At 44.8% G+C, this 12,123-nt stretch overlaps 1 protein-coding gene across 2 annotated transcripts in view; it reads right to left on the reverse strand.

The window, feature by feature from the left end:
* Positions 1-12,123, reverse strand: part of epha3 (eph receptor A3) — a 102,479-nt gene that overhangs the window by 38,778 nt on the left and 51,578 nt on the right. For both annotated transcript variants that reach the window (XM_053439559.1, XM_053439560.1), the window contains exons 4-5: positions 8,448-8,603; positions 4,617-4,976 (exon numbers count right to left, since the gene is read on the reverse strand). In XM_053439559.1, the coding sequence (XP_053295534.1) occupies positions 4,617-4,976; positions 8,448-8,603 (516 nt within the window). The remainder of the gene's footprint in view (positions 1-4,616; positions 4,977-8,447; positions 8,604-12,123) is intronic.

The following is a 12,123-nucleotide window of genomic DNA, read 5'->3' on the forward strand; positions in this document are numbered from 1 at the left end:
AGTTCGGCTCCAGCTCAGCCTGTTGATATTAGACCACACTCTTACATGTAGAACACTGTTATCTGCTTGTCAGCGTAGTTAACACTAACTATGGGGTTGATTTTGATGTTGAATATAATGCCAAGAAGAGTGTGGTAATGGTCTGTAGGACTAAGGATGACATGGATATTAAGTTTCCTGCCTTTCATCTTTCTGGGCAAACTCTGGGGGTGTCCAGCTGACCACTGTACAGTTGATGTAGAGATTAATTTGTTTAGAGCCTACTGCACCCGTCTCTATACAGCTGCACTCTGGGTGAATTACAAGAAGGAGAGCTTGCGTAAATTGAAAGTAGCCTATAATGACTGTCTTAGGATACTCCTGAAGAAACCCAGGAGTACTAGAGCAAGCGAGCTGTTCTGCAAAATGGGTCTAACCACCTTCATGGCCTTGCTGAGGAACCTTACTTTTAAGTTTATGAGTCGGCTGGACCGCTCTACAAATCTTATAATTGATCTGATGACAGACCCTGGTCTCAGCTCTGTGAAGTACACTTCCAAGATCTGGGAACACTGGCATGAGTGCCTTTTTTTTTAGCCCTTTTCCCTTGTATATTTGTATGTACTGTATTGTTTGTATGTATTGTTTTTTTTATCATGTGGGCCTTGAGCCTGTAATGAAGTTTATATATATGACAAAGAGCGGAGGGCAGAGGAGGAGGTTGGAGAAGGAGACTGGAGAAGGAGGGTGGAGGAAGAGACTGGAGAAGGAGGGTGGAGGAGGAGACTAGTGAAGGAGGGTGGAGGAGGAGGGTGGAGAAGGAGACTGGAGAAGGAGGGTGGAGGAGGAGACTGGAGGAGGAGACTGGAGGAGGAGGGTGGAGAAGGAGACTGGAGAAGGAGGGTGGAGGAGGAGACTGGAGAAGGAGGGTGGAGGAGGAGGGTGGAGAAGGAGACTGGAGAAGGAGGGTGGAGGAGGAGACTGGAGGAGGAGACTGGAGGAGGAGGGTGGAGAAGGAGACTAGTGAAGGAGGGTGGAGGAGGAGACTGGAGAAGGAGGGTGGAGGAGGAGGGTGGAGAAGGAGACTGGAGAAGGAGGGTGGAGGAGGAGACTGGAGGAGGAGACTGGAGGAGGAGGGTGGAGAAGGAGACTAGTGAAGGAGGGTGGAGGAGGAGACTGGAGAAGGAGGGTGGAGGAGGAGGGTGGAGAAGGAGACTGGAGAAGGAGGGTGGAGGAGGAGACTGGAGGAGGAGACTGGAGGAGGAGGGTGGAGAAGGAGACTAGAGAAGGAGGGTGGAGGAGGAGACTAGTGAAGGAGGGTGGAGGAGGAGACTGGAGGAGGAGGGTGGAGGAGGAGACTGGAGGAGGAGACTGGAGGAGGAGAGTGGAGGAGCGCTATCTGACAGCACCTTGACAGCGGTGCCAGGACACAGCGCTCCTTCCAGGGGAAATACTTAATCCAGCTTTTACAAGCTTTGCCATCGGTACCTGTGTGTGTGAGCGAGTGTGTGAGGGCGAGAGAGAGAGAGGGAGAGAGAGAGAGAGAGAATGTGCAGCGTTGGGTGGGGCTCGCACACTGACATACCTAAACCTTGTAAACTCTCCGGGCTGATGGAGAGTGTGCAGCTGCAGGCTCCAGATATTTGTCAGAGAGACGACTGTGAATGTGTGTGGTTACAGAGGTGGGTTCGAATGTTTTCTTGTGCTTCAATGTGTGTGCGTGTGTGTGATTGCGTGTGTGGGATTGATCTATGATATGGAAAGGGCCGAGATCCAAGCAATACAGATGGTTTGCAATATTCCGAGCACACGCAGGCCTCTTGGTGTTGATAAGCTGTCTTCAGGTCTAATACATATATTCAGTCACGGTGCCTGATCGCACACAGATCATGATTCTAACTCACAGCAGACGTTGGGAAAACTTAGTGGAACACTTAGCTTTTAATCCACATTGACGTTTCTACTCACAAGACAAAATGAGGCCTCACACGTGACATTTTATATATATATATATATGACCACACACACACACACACACATCATCTATATTTACGACTCGTTCTCGTCCTGTCACTTTAAAGAGGTCATGTCTGGTCCCTGTCACTTGCGATACAGCCCATCGGTGACACCAGTGTAAACACAGCAGACATCTGTTTGTGTGTACACGCAACCTCTCCCAATTTGCATAGTCTTCACATGACAGCTTTGGTCTTTAGCGGGGTTGACAAATGTACGATGAAGTGCGTGCATCCTTCATCGTCCTCCACTTAATCAGAGCAACATGAGGCCGTGTGCGAGGACGCAAATGTTTCAAGTCTGTTGCTCCCGACGTCTTCTGGAACTTTTCTGACAAGCCCCTCGAGTAAAAACTTTAGATAATGTCCAAGTGAGTCCATGTGAGCATATGGGAGGAAAGTGTTGTGAGCAAGTGGGCGTGTCGATGTGAAGAAGACACAGACGAAGATGTCAATATGGAAAGACGAGGAGATTTGAGAGCTTTTGTTAATAAAGGGCTAATGTCGATGTGCTGTAAACTGAAGCACATGAGTTCAGCAGCTGAATCTAAGCATCACTTCCTTCCTCCTGTGCTCTTTAGAGACCCAACCCCTCCCCTGAATGTTCCTGACATTCTCTTGTTGTTGTGAACTCGTCTGACCCGGACAATCTCACGTCTTCATGTGTGAAAGGCAAACTCCGTAAAATGGCAGGACCCACTTTTCTGGACATTTTTCCAGAGTTCATGTCTGAGAATGGTTCTGATGACAAAACGGCAAAAAGTGAGAAAAGTTAAAGTGAGAAAGCTGAGACTTTAACTTCTTCCTCCCACTTGTAGCTGCACTAGTTTTGTTAAGCTCACCCTTTAGAGTGTAAAGTTATTCTGAGGACTGAACACTTCTCTTTTAATATAGAGGTTATGTAGTGTAGAGGATTCTGGCAATACTTTGCTTCCTTCCACGGTGCATGGAGAAGGAAAAGGCTAAACTTGAAGTATAAAAAATGGAGTTTGAACCTCTTTAAAATTGTAATAGTCAGTTTATTAGGTTTGGTTCTGGGATTTTGTTTGAGTGATTAATTCTGTTTGGCTTTTCTTGATTTCTGAATATGCTTTACTGATTTCTCTCTGATTAGAATCAGAGAGGCAGGATGGAAATGAAGTACGTGTCAGGGTCACACGATCGCATTCAAATCAGAACAAATATGGAGCCAGAAACACGTTCCTGCCATGTGCCTATCATCATTGATGTGATGGATTGTGTAAGTCTGACCGTGCTGTTGACAACTCATGGGAGTGAACCCTACATCTGTTCACTTTGCTCAATAAACCCCCTTCGAACATCGAGTCCTACAGAGAAAATGTGCAGACGAATGAAGAGAGAATGGCTGCTGTCTGGGTTTGGACAGTATCCGGTGGAAATAATGTGGCCTGTGTCCAAGCAAAGAGAGAAATGGAAAAAGAAGTCCAAAGGTAGAGATAATGATTGAGAAGTAAAGCGAAGAAAACGGTGAGCTGCCGACACACAATAACAAACACAGAGATAAACTGTGTAGGAGCAGATGAAGGGAGAGGGAATGAACTGATGAGCTACAGAGGGACTTTTTGGTGAATTCCTTGCTGGAGTCAGGTATTTCTGAGGTTTGGCTCTTTCTCTTTTTGCAGCGAGATTTATTTCACTCTTGGAATTTCACATGGCCACTTCCCTCTCGCCTTTCGGATTCTTTCGAGGACTGAATGTGTGGACAGATATTTGTATAAAAGTTGGACGGGTGTTTCAGAAGCCCATCCTCGTATGAAACGTGGCCGTAAAAAAAGATTTGATTTTTTTACTTTGCATGAAGGAGGAAGACATTCAACCCCGGTTGTTAAACCAGAGATTAGTGGCCTGGGATCGGCTTGTAAATGTCCAGGCCTGATGGTTTGGGGTGCACATGTTTGGAGCATGTAAACTATAGGTCAGCGTACGATATGAAAAAGATATTAGAGAGCGAGGGAGAAAGAAAAATCTTTTTTTCATGCATGAGTAGTCTTTTATAATCTTTTCACATGTGAGGGAGGAAGCAGGAGATTGTCCAGGCACAGGAGGAGGGAGAGCGATGGATCAGAGGTCATCAACTGGACTCAGGGGTGAGATGCCAACCATGAGCCATGAGGGGCTCCACTTATGAAAGAGATTTGATAAAAACCTTTTACTCTTGTTTTTTGAAAAAGTTTGTATGATAAGAGTAATTTTTTTACTTAAATGAGCCGTTTAAATAGTTTACTTACTAAAATCTCTTTGTGTATTGATTAGACTAGTGGCAGAATAATTGGACTATGGGCAGAAAGTTACGGACATTGGACTGGAAGGTCGCTGGTTCGATTCCTCCCGGTGACAATACAACATACTTGCCAGGACAACACCCGGATCTGTTCCAAAGACCACTCTCCCTACCCCCACTGTCTAAGTGCCCCTGAACAAGGCACCTTACTCCCCCAACATCTGCTCCCCGGGCGCTGTGCATGGCTGCCCACTGCTCTGTGTCCTGTGATGTTCACCAGATGGGACAAAAGCAGAAGACAAATTTCCCTACTCTGCTTGTGTTTGGGATCAATACATTTTATCTTATCTTTCTATTGCATATAGTATTAGCCATCTTACCAGCTTGGTTGGTGGTGATGGTGACGGCGGCGTACTGCCTCATCTTGGGTGCCGAAGGTGAAACCCCGTTCTGCGCTTCAATCTCAAATGTGTAGTTGGTGTGAGCGAGCAGGTCGCCCACCGTCACCGTGGTGTTGTGGAGGCCCGCGGCTCTCGGCAGAAATCGAACGTTGCTCCGACACGGCTCACAGCGCATGGTGCCGCCGTTGCTGCCGTTGGCCGCGACGGCACGGCAGCGTTTGCAGAGAACAGTGAAGGTGACGTCCCGGCGGCCACCGGTGTCCTCTGGCCAGCTCCAGTCCAGGATGACCGACGTCTCGTTGATGGAGGAGATCACGTTGCGAGGAGCTGAAGGAGGACCTGGTGGAGAGAGCAGAGGGAAACATGTGGTGAGAGGCGGCCGAGAAAATGGGATGGTGATTGGATGCATAGGAGGAGAGAGTGGTACTGGATGGGAGGGTAGAAGGGTGAATAGTAGAACCATAGAGAGGAAATAACAGTCGCTTGAAAATAAAAAAGTAGTATACCTACTTGGAGATTTGCATTGAAAAATGTATCCTACTGAATGCTGCACAATGTACACCCAACCCTGTCATCCTGGTTTGATTATGGTAATATCAGGGTTGAGATAATGAGTCTGTATATGGACAGTAACAGAAAATATGACTCGTTCTCCCTCTCTTCTTGGATCGGTAAGAAAAATGACATCCTCGTCCAGAAAAGAAAAGAGGCTCTGTCAAAGTCAGACCGACATATAAAAGTAAAAATTACTAACAGATCCCTCTGAATATTTCCAGATTTTTATATCAAAGCTATGACTGTAATTACATAGAGGACGAAACAAAACTGCCAAATAGCTCGGCTGAGAAGTTGAGCAGGAGTCGGAGGGAGAGAGAGCGAGACGCCCTCACTGAATTGTGCGCTGAGATAAAGTGCTTTGTCTAGTTTGTTTGACTTGACAAGAATTTACTCTCACTCCCAAACCGGGCCCAGCTCCTATCCTTTGAAATCAGCATCCCCATTCATTGACTGTGTTTGTGTCGGAGAGAAATCAAAAGGAATAACACACAAGTCTCAATTTGAACAAATATTAATTTTAGACTACTTTAGAATAAATGCAGAAGGCAATTTATAATTTTTACCAGGGTGGCGGTCACCAATCTTGCCTCTAAAGGACGTTAAAATCTTTATGGATATGTTAAACAGCTACTGATGCAGGTCGGATTTCTCTCAGTGCTGCTGATGGTCAATGTTGAAATCAAGCACACATGACATATTTCATTGCGTGAGAACCCAAAAAGGTTTGGCACAGCGAAAAGGAAAACAGTATAATCACAAAACAACCGCAAGAAAACAGGCATTTCTTTTTTTTCTCTCAGCCACATCAGAAATTCCCAAATCAAGGAGAAGGAGCTGACGTCCTGTTGCTGTCAAGATAAGATTGATTCAGAACAAGCATCTGATCTGAAGCTCACTCAGGATAAAAAACCACCTCCTGGTAATCATTACATCTTTCTCAACCATTAACTCAAAATCTGAATTCCAGTCAAAATAATGTTAAGATCAAGATCCGTGTTGTCGCTTATTCCTCACACAGGATGACTCCTTGTCCTTCCTTTGATAGGCACACATCGGGGAAAGCCCCTTCAGAAGAAACCGTGTATTAAATTATGGATTTTATTTATGTATCTAATATTAAGAAAATACACATGTCAACCACAATCTGTGAACTGTTAGCAGCGAGTGCATTTCCCTTCATGGTAATCTCCCCCTGACAGTCGTCTGGCTCGACTACACATCCACCACCGCCGATCCCATCAAAGTTTCAGGACCTGTGTAATCCACATCAGATATTACCTGCCCTGCAAATGCATGCACACGTCCCCATGCAGCCGATCACTAACTCATTCCAACTGTCAAAATAACGCAATGGACGCTGAGAGCAACGTGTGACGTGGGCGCAGCCGTAATCTCCATTTGCACACAAAGGGGACTTTAGGTAATTGACAATTTCCAGCCTCCTGCTTATCACCGGAGATCTCTGCAGATACCGAAACGTTATGTTTTGAAAGAAGCACTGATTGTCTCCAGGGAGGCGCGGTGATGGTGGTGATCAGCGGGGCGGGCCGGCACGTTTGGAAAATGTTTGTGATCATTTGGAGGCGGTGCCGTGGGAAGGAGGGGGACGCATTAATGCAGTTTTAATTGCTGGAAGTGAATTCTCGGGGAGCAGACGAACTTTATCCAGTGTTAAGACAGCTGGTGAAAGGAACGCCTCGCGACACATGCAGCAGGAAAACACATCGTGGATGAAAGCGTTTTTCTTTTTCTCTCACTTTACTGTTCTCTTTTTCCCGGCCTCATAGTTTTTTTTCCTGCCAAAATCTCCAGGCAACTCTAAACAACCTCTGTCACACCGCGAACAGTGAAAATCCCTCCTCTGAGATAATCATGATCATTATCTTCTAACAACTTATCTATTCATTTGCAGCCCGCGCGTCGCTCAATCTGTCCCAATGAGGGGAAATGTGCCTCGTCGACAAGATGCTTCGGAGATTATCACGACAGGGACCTGCCATGACTGTCTTTCTAATTAGCATTCTGTCGATGGCTCAGGGCGTCGATTTGTATTTTTCCGACTGTTCTCCGCACAGTCAGAGACATTTTCTTCTTCTTTTTTCCTCCCCAGCCCCTTTAGTAACGGATGTATCCATAATCTGACATCAGGGACTGCAGTGATTTATAGTTTTACGGGGGGGGGGGGGGGGGATGCATCTTGGACGGATTGCAGGAGGCATCTGCATCTGCAAACCATTTGGATCAGATGGAGACAAAGGGGAATCGTGTAGGGAGTAGGAAAAGTGATAAAGAGTTCCCGGGCAGCCATCGCTTCAGTGACCTTCAAATAAATAAGGAATGTTAACCCTCTTTGTCTGTTATTAAGCTATTTCACATGAAAACAGGCTTCAATTGTATTACGTGTGTCGAAACCAACTGTGAATGAGATCCTGCACAACAGGATTATACAGTGTAAGATGTTTTTCTTCTGGATGCAAAAGCCTCAGAATAAAACTGAAGCTAGTATCTTTACGGTCATGCAGCTTCTTGTGCAACACAATAAGGTGATGTGTTATAGGAATTACAAGGACAAAACATATGTGTCTATGAGAACAGAGTTTAAAAAGCATTTGAAAGCAGCTAAGCAGCTCTTTAATGAGGGGATCGGACAGGTTGACAGCAGCATGTTGTAAGGTGTTGAGCCAATCACAGCCTGGAGAGAATAACACAAGCTTTTGTAGCAGGTTAGACAACTGTACCATTAATGCTTGCTACTGGGACTGAGACTAAGAAGAGAGCACACCCCACAGCTATTTTAAAATGTTAACACTTCTTAACTTAGTTAGTTTATAACGCACAGCCTTCAAAAGGATGAAAATGTTTATATTTTACAACATATATTAGAAACCCAGCTATTTAGTCTGGCTTTTGTGTAGTGGCTTATATTTGTATGGTTTTATTATCTATATTTATGAATTTGATAATGGTTATGTATCTTATTCTATTTAGTTTAACTAAAATGTTTGTGTAGATTATGTATATTTTGTCATCTTAACTTTCTTTTGTTAATGTTTTTTCTATCATTGATTGCTTTGGTATTCGTTAGTTCAAATCTGAATGTCTATTTACTCAAGTTCCTTTTCTTTTGTTTAATCACCTGTAAAAAAAAATTGAAACGCTTTGTATAAGTTTGAAAGATGATATATCAATAAAGTTTCATCCACCGATAATCACAATGCGATCACACAAAGGCTCATGCACGCTCATACTTACGGGTGCAGGCCATGGCGGGGGGGTCGCCCTCCGCGCGGAAGTAGTTCTTCTCGCAGCCGCAGTGCAGCGCCCCCTCGTGGTGGGAGACGCTGTGCGGGGGACACTTGGAGCACTCCATGTTCCCGAGCGTGGACTTGTAGAAACCCGCCCTGCACACTGGAGACAAAGGGACACAGACGGAAACATGAGCATCGCGCTGAAGCAGCACATCGACAGCCACCTAATAGCTGCATCTCTCTTCACAGCACCTCCAACGAGCGCGAGGAAGGGAAGAAACATGGGTGGTTTTCAATCACTCGCTCTCACACACACACACACACACACAGAGACCGCAGGAAGAGGCCTGAGTGTAAATCTGCTGTCCGTGTAACAAGAATCCATCGACTGCCGGTAAAAAACAATAATTCTCTGGGATCTCTTTGTCTCTATTTCTCTCTCTCTCCATCCCTCAGAAGGCACAGCATGAATAATGCAAATTGTCCCCTCAGATAAAAGGGCTGCTCTCTTTAAATATCTGTGGTATTAAATCTGCACTCAGCAGCTCTTTTAACTCCTACTCACCACAAATCTGTTGCAATGTGTGCGAGCAGGGCGACACTCCACCTATACATCGCACAAGTGTCTGTGTTTGTGTGTCTCTGCGAGGGGGAAGATCAAGGAGCAGGGGATGAGGAGAAAAAAATACTTTCTTCATGGTTTTCACTCCTGAATTAATTTCTCTTTCCATTTAGTTCCAACTGCTCTTTTTCTTCTGCTGTATCACAGGTTCAATCCCTTCTAATCTAATCTCCTCTAATAAACACTTCAATCCATAACCGCCTTTTCTATTATAATAATGCTGAAGTCATTTTAACTGTAGTTTCGAGCACTAGATGCACTATTTATAATGCAGGCAAAATGGAGCAGCCATTGACTGTGTATAAAGATGTACGACATGACGGCTCCCAAAAGTGAAGCCAAAGTGTCTCGCTTGCCCCCTGGTGGCCGGCTGCAGGCTAGGTCATAATCTCTGCTGCCTCCATATTGATTGATGGGACTTAAAAAGTCAAAGTACATGTTGGATATACTGGTGTCATTTTAAGTAGTTCTTATTGCGTATTATTTCCAGTAAGATTGGTTTTATTTGGTTATTTGATGCTATCAAAACGGTGCAATGTCACAACTGATAGTTTAAACTGATAGAGAATTGGTCAAACATGTGTATCGATGGGACCTGATCAATACTGCACAGAGTTTGTCTACAAAAACACAAGATGGTGGCGTTTGCATATGTTGGCTTCATTTCTGGATAATGGAAAAAGTGGAGACAGTGTCCATCTTTATATACATATTTCAGAAATCACTTCAGCAGTTTTGTATAATCCCGTGAATTATCAGGTAATGAGGTAATACCTATGATCTGAGGATCAAAGACAGTATTTTACAAATGTGACAGAATGTCAGTATTCAGTCAATATGGCATTTTTCACTTCAAATCACATGCTTCCAACTGACAAAAGCAGACTTCAGTGGATTGGTCAATATTTATAAGTATCTGGACCACTAATCCTAATGCAGTATAAAAATGTACAGGACTCTGAAACTGTTGCATCAAACCTCTCTCTGTCTCTCTCTCTCTCTCTCTCTCTCTCTCTCTCTCTCTCTCTCTCTCTCTCTCTCTCTCTCTCTCTCTCTCTCTCTCTCATTCACACACGATTTAAAAAAGATGTCTTGCAGCTACGCGGCAGCCCAGCAGAATGTGTGGGCTCAGCAGAACAGCTCTGACAGATCCCAGTGGTGGGCAACACACTCCTGCACGAGCCAACACTGCCGATACCACTGCCCTATCCATCACTGACACTGGCACACCAAGGTCCCCACGCTGCACTAAACACTCCACTATAGCTCCTCCGGTCCGCATTGTGCACGTGAGCGTGCGTGTGAGAGTAATAGAATGTGAAGCGGGCTTCAAACAGCCCTGTATGATCTCACTGATGGAACGACGACCACAACACTGTGCTGACACGCACAGAACAGACCACCCTGATTGGAGGACACACCAGGAAATTAGAGGTGACAGCCAGCGCCCCCAGCCAATGGGGTGAAAGAGGCGGCGAGATAACCGCTGGGTCAGCAGAAAAAGCATAGAACAGAAATGTGGATTAACAGAGGAGCGTTTATTATATTGATCTCATACCAGTGACTGAGTGGGTCTTCATCTGATCCCTCCATTCATATATAACTCTGACAGAGAACAGGTCACCTCTATAACCCCAAGCAAAGATGCTGTCAGTGTATGCATTGGCCATTTGTTAAACCACTGGGCTCAGTTCCAGCTGGATCTGTTTCCCTTTAGCAGGAGTTTGTAGGAACTCCAGGCATCGCTCTCATTCAGGACTAGAAACTAATCAATTATGGAGATATACACGGTATAGGCACAGTATATTTGTTGCCAAGAATTTTCAATACCAACGGATAACATTGAGGTAAGTGATTTATCTAATAATGATAGTAAAGTGAATAATAAAGCGTGGACCTCCTGTATCTGCCTGAAGCACTCAGCTCTAAGCCCATTAGTTTCCTATCGAAGACAAACTGCAAATGGGTCACAAATAGCCTACGGTTGTATTTTCATTTTGAAAGAAAGCTAAATAATTTCCTTCAAAAGCTGGGCATTGCAGCTTTTAGCAAACGTTCTTCACAGGAAGGGGAGGAAATGGAGAATGCACGACTATTAGACTACATTGCGCCCTTTCATTGTAATGAGGGGGACTTGTCATGCAACTGTAAAGCTAACTGATGTGTTCATAATGAGGAATGAGCTGAATCAGTGTTTGGTTCCCATATAGCAGCATTCTTTTGGCCCGGATTTGACCCAGATTGTCACACTGCCACACTATCATCCTCCTACATACTGCGTGGAATGGTGGCACTTGGGGGTCTGCTACTGTTTGCCAGATTGGGGCAACAAGTTAGCCAGAGCAATACCCCAATCTCAAAGGTGTCCCCGAATTGGTTTTGTGCTTTTAGGACCTTATTCACCATTTACCACAAAGGGCACTAGGTCCACATCCAGATTACACTTTGCATAGAGCATCACATCTTTGCCAAAAAAAAGGTGTTCATTTGTTTTGGGGGATATTGGGGCCACATTTAGCAGTTTTACGACTTGGCCACTTTAGGTTCATATCCATTTTAGTCAGGCCACGAGACGGCCAGAAGTCATCCCCTGAAGTGGCCCACATCCATTTGCTATCTGGGCTCCGTCAAGGATACTTAGTTAGTTGGATCAATTTGTTGGTATTAAGAAAAAAGAGAGAACCTCACCAGGGTTATCCTTTAAGCAGGACCTATTTGCACCTGCTGGACGAACTGGACATTTTATACACTTGCATGAATGATTCTCACAAGTCAACACTACACAAACAGCCATATTTCTCCTTGAAAGTCTGAAGTACATGTACTTCTCAGGGCCTAACACATCTGTGAAACTTATCAGGCTCCGAGTGGATCTCGTAAACATTCAATATGAAAATTAATAACCAAAGCTGCACTTACGGCACGAGCTTTGCACACGACAAAGTGGTGATAAGTTGTATTTCCATGACCACAGCCTTTAAAAATATTTTTATAAGAGCAGATGGAAATGGATAATAAAGGTCCTTTTTCGTGCTTGTGTGTCTGCCAGGATAAAACG

This window comes from Pleuronectes platessa, chromosome 14 (assembly GCF_947347685.1).
Source record: "Pleuronectes platessa chromosome 14, fPlePla1.1, whole genome shotgun sequence".
Classification (NCBI taxonomy): domain Eukaryota; kingdom Metazoa; phylum Chordata; class Actinopteri; order Pleuronectiformes; family Pleuronectidae; genus Pleuronectes; species Pleuronectes platessa.